General features: G+C 37.9%; 2 protein-coding genes across 3 annotated transcripts; one reads left to right on the top strand and one right to left on the bottom strand.

The window, feature by feature from the left end:
* Nucleotides 1-4,136: 4,136 nt before the first annotated feature.
* On the bottom strand, nt 4,137-10,160 carry spata18 (spermatogenesis associated 18). The gene is made up of 13 exons (XM_017040187.2): nt 9,471-10,160; nt 9,287-9,379; nt 8,197-8,302; nt 7,977-8,092; nt 7,703-7,821; nt 7,457-7,552; nt 7,240-7,374; nt 6,923-7,154; nt 6,668-6,826; nt 6,405-6,580; nt 5,541-5,664; nt 5,031-5,105; nt 4,137-4,766 (listed from the first exon to the last, which is right to left on the bottom strand). Exons 2-13 carry the CDS (start codon nt 9,371-9,373, stop codon nt 4,710-4,712), a joined length of 1,482 nt encoding a protein of 493 aa, XP_016895676.1. The 5' UTR covers nt 9,374-9,379; nt 9,471-10,160; the 3' UTR covers nt 4,137-4,709.
* A 190-nt stretch (nt 10,161-10,350) lies between these two features.
* Nucleotides 10,351-14,242, top strand: sgcb (sarcoglycan, beta (dystrophin-associated glycoprotein)). 2 transcript variants are annotated; one of them, XM_008336188.3, is made up of 6 exons: nt 10,351-10,479; nt 11,646-11,855; nt 11,937-12,122; nt 12,246-12,437; nt 13,069-13,200; nt 13,301-14,242. In XM_008336188.3, the coding sequence occupies exons 1-6, from the start codon at nt 10,465-10,467 to the stop codon at nt 13,499-13,501; spliced, it is 936 nt and encodes a 311-aa protein (XP_008334410.1). In that variant the 5' UTR covers nt 10,351-10,464; the 3' UTR covers nt 13,502-14,242. The 2 variants fall into 2 exon arrangements, with proteins under 2 accessions (XP_008334410.1, XP_024920585.1); XM_025064817.1 differs by lacking the exon at nt 10,351-10,479 and adding an exon at nt 10,591-11,155.
* The last annotated feature ends 35 nt before the right edge of the window (nt 14,243-14,277 follow it).

Raw genomic sequence — 14,277 nt, forward strand, 5'->3', positions numbered from 1 at the left:
TTGGATCAGAACATCTCATATCGAACCTGCCCCCACCCCCCCCTGCAGCTTTGATCTGATTCAACAACCTGTTCTGTCTTCCTCTCCCTAGAGGTGAAGTGTTTCTGTGCTGGGATCAGTTTGTACTGAGGACGATGGGGTGAGAGGTGACTCAGGTTGTCTGTTTGTTCTCATCATTGTTGTTTTCTCTTTATGTTCAAACGATGCTGTGGTGAACAACCACAGGTGGTCTCAAGACATTTTAGTCTGTTTTTCTGTGAAAAGACACTGTCACTTCCACAGAGAGCTGGGAGCAGAAGTGTAGACGACGGCGTTCCAGGAAGCAGAGACATTCTGGAAAGCCTCAGAGGATGCGGAACGACACAAGTTGTGAAAACTGTGAGTATGACGAAAAAATAATAATAATGATGGCGTTATATGGTAACAAACTGAGAAATATTGTAACACAATCCCTGGTTGACTGGACTGGAAAGTCTTTAGCAACTAATTTTGTATAAAATATATTTGTTATCTAAGGATTAAATTTAAATAATACCTTACCATAGCAGTGCATGGAACTAATGAACCAGGACATTACAACAGCATACAAGAAGAATGAACAGCAAGGAACTAATTTTGTGAGAAAAAAGAAAAAGAAGTTAACGACTTTGTTCCCGTCATTTTATATATTTTTCATCCTGAATGAGGCTTCGTCCTATCTTTATTAGAATCAACCATTCTTTTTGTAAATCTTCTGTGAAGTTTGACTACAATGAGATCTTTCATTTTATATCTGTAAATGTAAGACCTATAAATGAAAACCAAAATATTCCCTTTGTCAACGTGACAAACTGGAACATAAAAATATAAAGCAGTGTTTAACCGCCATCTAGTGGTGACGTTACCATTCAACTGATGCAATACAAAAACATTTTTCAAAAACATATATTTATTCATTATTGAATTTTTTCCCCTGATTTTTCTACATTTAATTTCATTGGACTGTTGTTTCTATTTCTGTCTCTGCTTCGTCATCATTTCACTTCCTCTGAGAGACAGACACAAAGACGTCCTGGTGCATTCAAGGACGCTGCAAATCTTCAAGACTTCCCTTTGGGTTAAACCAAAGCCCCAGAAAATGTTTCCATGGAGTTAATAGTCTTCATTGTTCTGTTATTTCTCTGCCACTAGATCCTTCACATTTTCCTCTCTACCTCTTCCTCTCAAGTTCCTTTCCACTACCTTTTTTTTTTCAGGGAGGGGACCTCAAGCTGTGGCGGCCAGCCGGGCATAGGATTGGCAGCAGCTTTGATCGCCTGTTCCCGTCAAACTGCAGGTATAACAAGCCCCAGTGGAGCAGTAATCTTTGATACTCACACCTGCACACACAGACCTGTGCTCAGCCACTGCCGCTCTGTAATGTTAATGGACGTCTGTTATTCAGGTTAATCACAGCGTCCAGATGTGTTCCACCAGGCTGTGTTTTCACAGGACTCCTTTCATGGAGACACGAGAGGCAGTGGGTAAGTTCAGCACAGTTCATCCACCAACAGAGCACAGCCGTCGTCCGCTGTGACAGTTTCCATTAGGAAAATATTTTTTTGCCGATATCCAATATCTCAATATTGTCCAGACACTTAAATTCCAATTCCGATATCAACCGATACCAGTATATGCCTGGTAGTATTTATTTATTTATCTGTACACACCACTGTATGAGTTACTGCATTCTGCATACAATCCCCTAAATATTAAAAAAAGATTGATTAAATGAGGTGCAATGCTGCCATCTAGTGACTTTTACTTTCACATACAGCTGTTTATCCCTAAAACTATTTTCAGGGCTTAGGTCATTTGACAACACCCAGACATTGCGATATCGGGTTTTCAGAGGAAAAGCGATAGCAATTTTTACAGATATTAAATAATTATGCTAATATCAGCATCTCTAGTAAAAGTCTGCTCACACAAAAGCTGGTCACCTTCATCTACGAAGGTAAGCCTCTGAACTTTACTGAAGTGTTCAGAGAAACTTCTGGACCAAATCACCTGCCTTTGGTTTCTGCTTTTAATATGACGAAAATTAGAATCTTAACAGCTCAAAAAAAAAAAAAAAACACCTGATAAATGTGTTGTTGTTCCACCACATTTTCTTAACATTTAACTACACTTTTTAGTCATTGGAAAATGGGAGACAAGTTTAAAGGTATTTTATCGTGTTTCTGCACAAATGGATTTTCTCTCAGTGAAACGGTGCTTATTTTGATTTGTCAAATATTTTACGATTTCTATCATGGATATGTTTTTATGTGTTTTCGGTCTATAATCTTTAACTGAACTTTAAATGAGATTTTATGACATTTTAAGGAAGTGCTGGAATGTTTCAGGTGGAAGTGATACAGAAGGACATGAATTTCTGTCTCCAGGACACTGACATCACTGTTTGTCAAAAAACATTTGGTATCCAGATATTATTAATAACCTGTCACAGTCCAGATGTTTGATGGATGAGTGAGGAGGGAGGAGGAAACGCTCTGGATAAATGTGTGCACTGGGGAAAAGGAAAATCCTATGACTGTTATCGTAGTCTTTATAGAGTAAGACAGGAAGGAAGGAAGGAAGAATTTGTCCGTTTACAAGATTCAAGATTCTTTATCGTAAATGAGCAGTAACCTCATCAACAGAGCTATTTAAACCCCTGGTCATGTGACTTCTGAGCCGACTCCACCTGAGGAGAAGAGGAGCAGTCATGGTTCAGTTCTCCCTAGCCTCCACCAGGCCGATGTTTGAGGCCAGCTCCTTCACTATGACTTCATTTGCTCGGTTGGCTCCGAGGTTAGCTCACCCGTGGGCTGTTCCTGCTCAGGACACACGGTGGGGTGGGCTTGGTCGTGCACTGGATTAACCAGTTATTCACACACATCACTGACTTGATGTATTTGGCCACAGTCAGAGTGCTTTCTGTTCTCTCTCTACCTCTGTTCCATCCCCGAAGTCATAAATTTTGAGATCCTCCTGTGGAAACCTACTTCCTGCTTCTTTCCAGATGTGTTTAACGGTCTCTCTGGGCCACAATCAGCAGCAACACACAGAGGCCTTGTCAACTTGTAGCAGCTCATCCACTCTGTTTTTTGAAAGATCACTTTACTACAGAGCAAACGACCAGTGACGAATGGTCATATTCAGTGCTGTTTTCTGCCACAGTAGCCTGGAGTACACGCTCACTTTGTCTTCTCTGACTTCAGTCCACTCTATTTTAATATTCTCCGCAGTCCAGTCACTCATAATCATGTCATCTTATGCTGTGAAATAATAACCCTTTCATTACTGACGGTGCGGCCGCTCGTCACACGTGAGCTCCAGAAACCAGACTCTGGCAACTTGAGAGCCAGAGGAAATATCACACGGTTGAGCAGTGAGGAATCAGCTTTCCACCACTAGACTGGGAGCTGCAGTTCATTAAAGCTTTGCTCCGAGGGTTACTGTCAGTTCGGTTCATTAACAGAAGATTTTTATCTGGGTTCATGTTGAGGCTTAAAGGGTTCACTCAAGTTTGACTTAATACTCTGAGCTGATGGACTGACTTTGATCCCCCCCCCAACCATTTTACATTAGCGCGTTCCTGCAGCCTACCAACAAACAACACTACACAAAATGTACAGTATATACAGTATAAATACATATTTTGATTTTCTAAAATTAATTTTCAATTATTTTTTTCAGATTGTGGATTAATTATTATTTAAAGTGTATTCAATTTCTATTAAATATAAAATTAAACTAAAACAAATAAAATATGCTCTATCTACTCCAATAAACAAAATAATAATCAATATTGTTGTATTTTCTATTACAATAATAAGTTAATTCCACCAAAACAACCTGTGATTGTGAGGTTTTTATTATTATATTATGCTTATTATATATATATATATATATATATATTATAAAATATTGTTTTATAAAAATAACTCTTTAGATATTTATATATATATTTAGTAATAGTAATTTAGAAAAGTAGTAGAAAAAAAAGTGGATGGGGGATGACTCCAATTGTTTTATTTTCTAGGACTCTTCTTATAAGAGGAATTGTGGGTATTCCAGTAAGTCAATTCATATTATTTGCTTATTTGCAAACTGCAAAGTCAAAAAAATGAAACATTTACAATCTAAAAGTTTAATGTTAATCATTTAATAAATCAGGAGGGATGTCTCATAACAATATTCAAAATATAAAACCAGAGCACCAATAAAACTATCATTAAAACAGAGGAAATGTTCAAATTAGTTCTGCTCCTTAATATCATTAGCACCACACTGTGCATTAAATAGCACTTATTATTAATTTTGACAAAAGCTGTTAAATTTTAACTAAAAAAAAGGGAAAGTACAACATACAGATGCTGTAGTGCTACTGCATGTCCAGCTTTGTCAGAAATACCGAGTAGAAGATCTCTACAAATACTAGTCTAATAATAAAAAGAGAAACACATCTAATGTGTTCCATTCAGACAGATGTGTAACAGTCTCTGACACCTCCCCTTTCATTGGGCTGACCCTCGTTGATATTAGTGTCAGTTCATCTAAGTTTCACTGCGATACGGTGTCTTCAGCATTGCATCGTGGGACCACAAAGACATGGTTAAAACCTCACCGACTGTGTTTTACTGTGTGGACCTCAAACCGATGGCTGTTGTTTTCTCTGCCTTAAAGAGTGGAGAGGATTGAGGTCACAGGTGGCTCGCTTTGAGACGCTCAGGGGACAAGCTTCTTTTGCTGTTAAATTGCTAAAAAAAACAACAACAAAAAACAGAAAATCCTGGGTTTACATTTCAGAATTAAATAAATGATTAAGTTACATTACATTATATTTTGTACTACATACCCTTAGGACCAAATGTGTGCATGTTAATAAATCAAGTTTGAAGAAAAAAAGTTTAGAATATCTAAGCAAGTAAAGACCAGTTTAACTTGTTAACATAAATAACCCTTTAAATGTGTGTGTTCACTGATTCTTTTGTCACTTTCAATCACACACTTTACTGACTTACAAGTTTACGGGTCGGGCTGAGGGAGCGGGAGCGAACAGGGCTGACACTTCTGCTTCGGCTCCGGCTTCTGCTCCACTGAAAGTCACAAAAAGACAAATACATATCAGAGATGTTGTGTGTGTGTAAAGATATGTTTTTCTGTCATTCTTTTTTTACAGTGAGCGGCTCAAAGTAGGCTAGGTAACACCAATTGTATTTGCCCACAAGGACACGTCAGACATATTTATATACATTTTGAATACTGTATACTAATAATTAGGTTTTCCTTTTTTGTTGAAATGCTTCTTGGCTGCAAACATAACATTGTTACTGCATATATTTTTTACTTAATTTTCTATTAGCAGACACTGTAATGTAATTCTACCTAGATTAAATCTTAAGCGCCATTCAATTAAAGGAGTTGGAATCTGTGCACTGCATTGGATCATGATCCATGACTCACTGTTGATTTAATTTTCTAAGCAAAGCAGTCCTAGAGCTACAGTCGAGACAATTGTGAATATTCAGTACCAGTGCTCCCCTTCTGGTAACAGCCTCGCCCTTCACAATCACAGTGTTTCCTTCCATCAGTGCTGGCCACACATGGTACAATACCAGAGGAGCAGTGAACTCTGAGTCATAGCTACGGCGATACCTGTCATGATGTACAAACAACAAACAAATTATTATCCTTATTACAGGGACCAAAGTCTGGTTGTAATGAAGTGTTAAAGTGTCTAACGTTAGGCTGAAGGTGTGTGATCTAGTTAGGATTAGGTTGGTGTTTCACTGTGGTTATATTTGGGCTGAACACATAAACTGGATACATCCCAGACTTTACACTAAATCTTGGTGCCCTAGATCGATTTGTCATATTTCCTTGGCCCATACATGGTGTAGAGAGATACTGTATGATCCACTCCCACATGTTAGATCTAGAACAATTGTAGGTAATGTCACTGTCACATTCCCTACCAGTACATGTCACTTTAACGACGGGATTGCACTGACATCTAGTGGTCGAGACACAGCTAAAGCTACATCTCAAAAATAGCCAACATTTAACCCTATACTTTTTACTTTTCAGGGTCAAGGGGTGAGTTGGAGCAAGTCCCAGCAACCATCGGGAAAGGTAGGCCTCACCTCGTGGTATATCGTTGTTAGTCATACATCTATATGGTCTTTTCAGAGAATCAAGTTGATCTAACACTGCATTTTTGGGTTGTAAGAAAAAAAATCCACACACATACTGTACCCCCCTCCAACATTAACTTGAAATTTAAAATAATATACTACAGAATGCATATAAGTAATATATAATATATAAAATTGTGGTTTTTATTCTATTTTCATATTTACTTCATTTGTTTTTAGAGCATTGAACAGTGCACTGACTTGTTGTCATTGTAAAGTTCACCATCAGTAGCAAATGCCAAGTCAAGTGAGGGCTCCAGAGTCTGCATGGCAAAGGCCACCCTGCACATCTCCCTGATCAAGGCACTGATGAGAGCAAAGTCCACCTCTGGGGGAAAGGAGATCCGTGGGTTTACATTCATAGCATTGATCACACCCTGAGGAGGAGAAATATTCTGTCAATGTCCACTCCCAGTGTCAAAGTTCAGCTGTTCACTGAGCAGGTACATCACACAAGAACTTACATTGACACTGTCCTGTACATCATAGAGGTCCAAATTTCTCACAATGTAGTCCACAGCTGCATCCTCTAAGCTTTCTGGTCCAAAGTGAGTGGAGGACAAGGTCTTTCTCACACGAAGTTTAAACTGACGATAGGCTAGTTTAGCTGTCTTGAAGGATTCCTAGGAGATAACACAACAAAAAGTTATAGTCAAACAAGATCAAACCACATTATTATTTATTCCGTCGTTTGTTTCTTTGTCTTCTGTAGCTCATACCACAACAGCAATTAAGATAATTTTCTGGACCATTTCAAAATCAGCAATGTAGCGTCGGAGCAAGCTCTGGGCCTCCACACGCTCCACAGCGTACAGGTCATTGAAGCGGGACACAAGGCGGGCATGCCGGGAGGAGTTGGTGAGCTGGGCCCTGGTGGGTGATTCAGTTCTCAAGGGGCTGGGGGGGCGGCTGAGTCTGGGCAGAGGGCTGGGAGAACGACTTCTCGCCAGTCTCAAAGTAAAAAACATGAATTAGCCAAATGAATATTAACTTCCCTGTTCTGTACAGTAATGTGCAGTGTGTCGTGCACGAGTACCTCTCCTTTAACATGGCCTTCTCTGTGCTCAGGTATGACACTTCCTCTCTCAGTAAGCGCACCTGATGCTCGTAGTCATCAACAGCGTTCAGTTTACGCTTGTAAGCCTCCAACTGTTCATGTGCAGCTCGCAAACTGAAACGCAGGCACACTTCAGAAATCCACATCTACTATTTCTCACCAGGAACATTCATATGCAGCTATGTGAATCACCCACTCTGCTTTGAGTTGCAATATTTCATCTTCAGTAGCCAGCAGAGTGGTTGCTGATCTGCTCTTTGTCTCATCCAGTTCTTTCTGAGCATCAACTAGACTAGAAAGTCAGAAATAGTAGTGCTTTATTTTTAATCTTATCCAGAGAGATATTACACTTGTTGACACAGTTTTACTAATGGAACTCTGGATTGTGTCACAACATGAAAAAATCTTTGTCAATTAGCATTCCTGTATTTATCAGACTTACTCTGCTCTTATGGAGTCCAACTGCAAGCGAGTGGAGCTTAGCTGAGTTTCCATCTTATGCATTTCACTGCCATGAGAGAAAGAGAGCTCCCTGATCTTCCTGTCCTTCTCCACAGAGTCCTGACATCACAGACATATGGAAACTACAGTATAAGGATTCTCAAGTAGTGAGGAAAAGATTTGAATGGGACAATTATTTTTGATAAAATGAATGTGTTACATCAAACAAAATCAAATATTACATGTACAGATTATATTGTTCCTGACAATGTCACCTGGATGAGCTGCAGACTGGTATCATCAGTGACTGAAGGTCTTGTCATTGAGAAACTTGTTCCAAGCCAAGGCAGCAGACGTGTTTTCAGGATGTCCACTCCAGCATACTGTCCACCTGATTTACAGAGACAAACAAATAACTCTAGTTATAAGTATGTTTAGATAAAATGTTAATACTTAAAATACAACAGAATACTATACTGCAGATTCTATGCTTACCTTCTGCAGAAGTGAGGTTGAGAATAGCAAACAGTTGGCCCTGGATTTTTGCAGTTAATTCAATCAGCTCACAGCATCTATTAAGACTCTGGTCACAGGAAATGACCTGAGTGGATAAATATGACTTCAGGTAAACACCAATTCTGTATGCAAAGTCAGACATTTATTTTTCACAGACATATTTCCCATGATAGTTTAAATGTTTCAGAAGGTGTTTATTAAGATTGTCACGAATTCCAGTGCTTTGATGATGGAGTTATATAAAAACTAAATGTTTTTATATTGTGGTAAGTTCTGCAGGTCTGTTGTGTTACCCAGTTATTTGTTAAAGATTCACTAGTTTTTTAGGTCATTAAATTGTCTCTCTGCTAATTTAATTATGTACCATGCGGATCTATTTTAACATCTTGTTAATATTTCTCATTTGGAAAAATATAACTATAAAAACTATAAAATATAAATTGCCTTCCCCTTTTAACTAAAACCTAATTCTACATGAAAACGAGCAAATAAAAAAAAATACAAAAAACGAGTAATTAAGTTTTAAAAAGATGGCTAAATGTGCAATGGTCGTATATGTCTAAGAGGTCTACAATTACGGTTTTAAGCAGTCACTTCCGGTCTTTTAAGGCCTCTTTCCGGAAGTTACTGGACTTGAACTATCAATCCTGGTTCGTAAAACATCTTTGGAATGGTTAAACTGTAGTCATGGTGACAGGCGTCCATAGCAACAAAACCCTTTTTGCCGCAAAATCAATGTTGACTAATTTCTGTTATGTGCATTCCTTTAGTATAAAGTTTTAAAAAACTAGACTATATCCAACACAACGTGTTAAAACAGCAATAAGCATAAAATCAGAGTGACGGGATTGTTAAACAATATGTAGCTGACCATAGTAAACAAAAGCAGATGTTAGCTTTTTAAATAAAGAATACAATTTTACAATAGAACCATAACAAAGATAAGTTTTTAAATTTACACTTAACATTCTGATGTGCTGCTGTTTCTTAATATAACAACAGTGAAACGGATATTTGTTTGAGTATTGTGGTCAGATTTAGGTCGGTCATGACTTATTGATAAACTTACATGATAATCTTGGTGCCAGCTCTCCAGCTTCTCCTGCAGCATAGTGAAGGAAGATGTGGTGGCAAGTCTTCTTAAACTGTCGGCCATGTTTACCTGAGAAAAAAAATCGACTCTTTAAAACGGGATTAGAAATGCTGAGAAAACCCGTTGCTGGCAGCTCTGACTGATTGTCTGTCTCTCTGACCAGTGACTTCACTAATGCCAAGCACCGCCTCAGTTGTGGAAACCAAGTGAAGAGACCAGCAGACAAACGGAGGGTGAAACAAAATGATGGATGTTCCAGAGGTGAACTGGTAGTCGTCCTGGTCCTGGTCCATAGGAGTCTGCTGCATTTACGACTGTAATGTTACACTGTCAAGCGACACCAAAGACGAGCGGAGTAAACAGAGGCTCAGTATCACACCGACACATAGTACCACTGCTTCTGCAGTAGCAGATTGAATCCGATTATAATGTACAGGTTAATAATCAAAACCAGATACTTTCAGATTGGAACGGTTATCGGACTGTACGCGCATCACTTTGCAGTTAGCATTGCAGTTATTGGCACGGTTAAATCTATTTCTGCTTATACCAGTAAAAACGGTAAAAATGCAGTAGCAGCAGTAGGAGGAGGATGGGTAATAGTATTTGTAGTACCGCTATTTATTTTTTTTTTCATGGTCTGTATTGGGAGAAGTACCAAGTTTTTGTAGTGTGACCATTAACAAAGGTATTTTATTGTCATTACTTTTTATCTTATAATTTATAACTTTTATAATTTTATGTAATAATCGTAAATTAGTATGATTTGTAAACAACAGCACAGTACAGTGTTGTTATTATATAACAATATTAATATTATATTAATTATATTATTAATAATAATAATAATGAATAATAGTGTCCGCTTTCCAGTAGGAAAGTATGAATGGACTCCCTTTTTTCTATTTTAGGATCCTCTGTCATTGGTTAAACTTGGACTAGACCATCTCATTTTGGTGTTGTTTTTTTAAAGCACGCAGCTGTAATGCAATTTACCATTTAATCGCAGTTCACCGTAATGGTATTCATAAAACATAGATCCTTGTCTCAAATTAAATTGAAAATAATATTTCCGTTTTCTATATTAAAGTTCGTGACTTGTGAAAAGTGGTACGGTCTCTGTCCCTCCGCTGCAAACTGGAGAGAGGATCAACATGGCGTCTGAACAGGTCCGTTATTTTCTTATATTCCTATTTTTCTGACTTTTAACTTAAATTTTAACCTAAATTTCTGTTATTAGGGTTTTAATGTGGTCCAGTGGAGTTGTGACATAATACTCTGTCATTGTAATTCACTCACATTGTATAATCAGTGTAATGAATACTGGCCTCTGCCTCGTTATTGAGAGCGCTGTAGCAGTAAACCATTATTATTTCAGCATTCATAGCTCAGCATTTTGACTAACACAGTTTTTATTACACAAAGAGTAAAGTAAAAAAACGATATATTTGCCTCAAATGTCAATGTAATTTAATTTTATTGCTGCATTTGAGTTGTGTTTATTTTTAGTCATAGCCACAGACAGGGAGTCGCAGGGTATTTAACTGACATACATTCCTGTGCAGAGACACTGAGAGACCGAATTGGCTTCGTTTAAATTTACGTTACTGTTGCTGTGAAAATATTTTAAAAGAAAAGGGAGATGACGAGCATTAAGTTAGCTTAGCACAACCGCACACTACTGTGTAAAACACTGTCGATGGTCGTTACGTTTGTTGTCCTTTTTCGCCAGTCAGTTTCATGTGTTTAAAAGGTGACTAACAGGACACTTTCATAGCAGACGTTTTGACAGCTTGACACAGCTACCTAAACTTGTGGGTCGAGGACCATTGGAGTGCTTTGGAGGTATTGTGGAATGGCAGTAACTCCAAAGATATCGTAAATTTCCACTGCAGTAGGCTAATACATCAGCTAATACGGATGTTTGGACGATGTATGTGTAAAATACATTAACATACAAAAACAGACAAATATCTTCAGACATTCATACATTATCTACCTCAAAAATGTGTCAAATATGTGTTTGCTAAGACAAATGTTTATTTTGGTCATATGTTTACATCACGTACTGCAATACCAATACCTATATTGTACTTTTTATACTGTTGGAGAAATTTCCTTCTTTGTACCTTTACTGAGCCCGGAACCTTCGTCCTTACACAGTTTGACCTTAGTATACAGTTAGAAAGAAGAGCAGAGTGTAATAAATAACTTAATGACTATCCAGTCAGCAACTATGACCAAGAATCAGTTTTCATTACTGTGTGTTTGTTTTAAAAATAGGCACATCACACTAGAGTTTAACTGCTGATTAAATCCCTTTTTTCCCCTTCAGGAGAGTTCTAATGGGCCTGTGAAGAAGTCAATGCGAGAGAAAGCCATAGAAAGACGTACCATCAATAAGGAACACAACAGTAACTTTAAAGCTGGCTATGTGCCCATAGAAGAGGAGCGTCTTCATAAGACAGGTCTGAGGGGACGTAAGGGAAACATGGCTGTGTGCATCATTGTCCTCCTCTTCCTTCTCGCCTTAATTAACCTCATTGTAAGTAAAACCAATGACAAACCATCATCTGTAGAATACATTGCATTTCAGCTGCCTGACTTGTCTTGTACTGACTTTCAGATTACACTAGTAATATGGACAGTGATTCGTATTGGTCCCAATGGCTGTGACAGTATGGAGTTTCATGACAGTGGCCTGCTGCGTTTCAAACAGAAGGCTGACATGGGCATTGTTCACCCACTGCACAAAAGCACCATCGGCGGGCGTAAGGACCAGGACCTGGTCATTGTAGGAAACAATAATCCAGTGAGAAAAAAATGATGTTTTTTTTTTTTTTACATCTATAATAATATGACTAATCCATCGCTAGTTTTATTATTTAAAAAATTCTCAACTTAAATTTCTGTGGGTTTTTTTTTTTTTTTTCAGGTTGTGTTTCAGCAGGGAACAACTAAACTGAGTGTTGAAAAGGACAAAACATCAGTTGTCAGTGATCTTGGCATTTCCTTCACAGACCCACGAACACAGAACACATTCTTCAGCACAGACTTTGAAAACCATGAGTTCCTGTTGCCAAAAGGAGTCAAAGTTCTCAGCGTTAAGAAGGCGTCTACAGAAAGGGTGTGTACAGAATGTGGTAAATTGCTCTGTTATAGCTGTATAAAGTTTGTTATCAGTGTCGGTGATTCATTGTGCATGAAATTCTTTCAGTTTCTGTAAACGTCAAAACATGAATTTCTTTTATCGCTGTCTATATTTTGTCAAAACTTTAATTAGTTAAGCGCTGCTGATCTTGAGGCACGAACCAGAGCAGTGTCATTGGAGCCACCAGTTGGACTCACTCACTTTTTTAACAGAACAGAACTTGAGATAATTAAACTGCCAACAATATTTTTTTAATCAATGAAAAATGTATGTAAGGTGGACAGTCGGAAAAAATATTTTATTGATTGATCAATTAAAAAAAAAGTTATCTATTGTGGCTGGATGTCCCATCTTTCTTCTTCCACCATGTTCTCCTGTTTTCTTCTGCTTATGCCATCTTCTGATTTGATGTTTTCCGATATATTCCAATGTTATAAAATAATACCAGCCTGCTTTCTTCAGTCCTCTTCTTGTACAAAAAAGAGCTTCCTTTGGTGTCTTATCCTAATACAGAAGCAGCATTTTCTTTTTCTGTGACTCCTGTAAAAAACTGATTTTTGTTTGTTCTGGTTATTTTTAACATTTTTTTTTTCACCTTTAATTTTAGATCACCAGCAGTGCCGCTTCTGACTTAACCATCAAAGGCGACAGCAAGGCTGTTATTCGTGGTAACGAGGGGGTCAACATTATGGGCCGGACTGTGGAGTTCAAGGTGGGAGGAGGGATCGAACTGAGAGCTGTAAGTGTCATAATCAAAATTAGTTGCATTATCTCAGAATTACAGTGTTGGAGATGAGACTCTGTGGTCACATGATCATTGTGGAATTGTCTGTGTACAGGAGAACAGTATCATCCTCAACGGATCAGTCATGTTCAACGCCACACGTATCCCCAACTCAGCTGGGGACGTGTATTTTGACGAGGGTATGGAGAGGTACAAGCTGTGCATGTGTGCAGATGGGACTCTCTTCCGTGTGCAGGTGAAGTATCCCAACATGGGCTGCCAAACGTCAGATAACCCATGTAAAAAATCTTTATAAAAGACTGGCCTGGGAACACACCACTGACTTCAAATCACAAAATTGCCAAACAGAACTTGACTAACATCCAACAATGCTTTGACATATCAATGCCTTTGTAGCCACTTGATAAAATCAATTACTTTTTCAATGCAAATCTGGAAATTTAAAACAGATCTTTACCACTTGGCCAAAGATATAAGCAGTCAATTTGTGTTTTTTATTGATATTTGCTGACTTTATTTAACTTTGTTTTGCTGTGTATGTGTTTTCTGTAATTAATGATACAGAGATTAGGTGCAGTTAAATGTTGTTAATTACTTTTTTTGCCGTGCCACCTAGTATTACTGTTCAAACACTACAATGCCCTTTTCTAGTAGGGTTGTACTGATACCGTTTTTTGACACCCCTGCTCTAAGGCTAATGCAGAACACAAAATATTGTCCATTTTTGCACATGCCAACACTTTATAGGGGATAAAACATGAGCTGTACTTGTACAATATTTTAAGGTTTATTGCAAATACGGCTTTGGGGTGTTTACATTAAGTTTAACTACAGAATAATGCATTGATGTTTATAATTACAAATTAAATGAGGCCTACAAAGAGTTGTTTAGACTTGCAATATACTATACGAGCTCTCTGTTTTGTAACAGTACTGATGTGGAGAACATTTGTTCTAAGGTAAAAGAGAGAAAATCTATCTTTTGTCAAACATTTCACTGCTTTGTTTGTTTCAATAAAAAAACAAAATGTTCTTATTTGAAACTTATCGTTGTTGTCGCTGGTTTCAGTA

This window comes from Cynoglossus semilaevis, chromosome 2 (genome assembly GCF_000523025.1).
Source record: "Cynoglossus semilaevis isolate Cse_v1.0 chromosome 2, Cse_v1.0, whole genome shotgun sequence".
Classification (NCBI taxonomy): domain Eukaryota; kingdom Metazoa; phylum Chordata; class Actinopteri; order Pleuronectiformes; family Cynoglossidae; genus Cynoglossus; species Cynoglossus semilaevis.

What these genes read in the sequence shown, in the direction of transcription:
- spata18 (XM_017040187.2), bottom strand. Translation starts at nt 9,373, where the DNA reads ATGGCCGACAGTTTAAGAAGACTTGCCACCACATCTTCCTTCACTATG. An exon ending in TTGGACTCCATAAGAGCAGA is followed by an intron (nt 7,553 to 7,702) that starts GTAAGTCTGATA and finishes CTGACTTTCTAG; the next exon opens with TCTAGTTGATGCTCAGAAAG. An exon ending in AAGGCCATGTTAAAGGAGAG is followed by an intron (nt 7,155 to 7,239) that starts GTACTCGTGCAC and finishes TTTTACTTTGAG; the next exon opens with ACTGGCGAGAAGTCGTTCTC.
- sgcb (XM_008336188.3), top strand. An exon ending in TCGCCTTAATTAACCTCATT is followed by an intron (nt 11,856 to 11,936) that starts GTAAGTAAAACC and finishes ACTGACTTTCAG; the next exon opens with ATTACACTAGTAATATGGAC. An exon ending in GAGGGATCGAACTGAGAGCT is followed by an intron (nt 13,201 to 13,300) that starts GTAAGTGTCATA and finishes GTCTGTGTACAG; the next exon opens with GAGAACAGTATCATCCTCAA.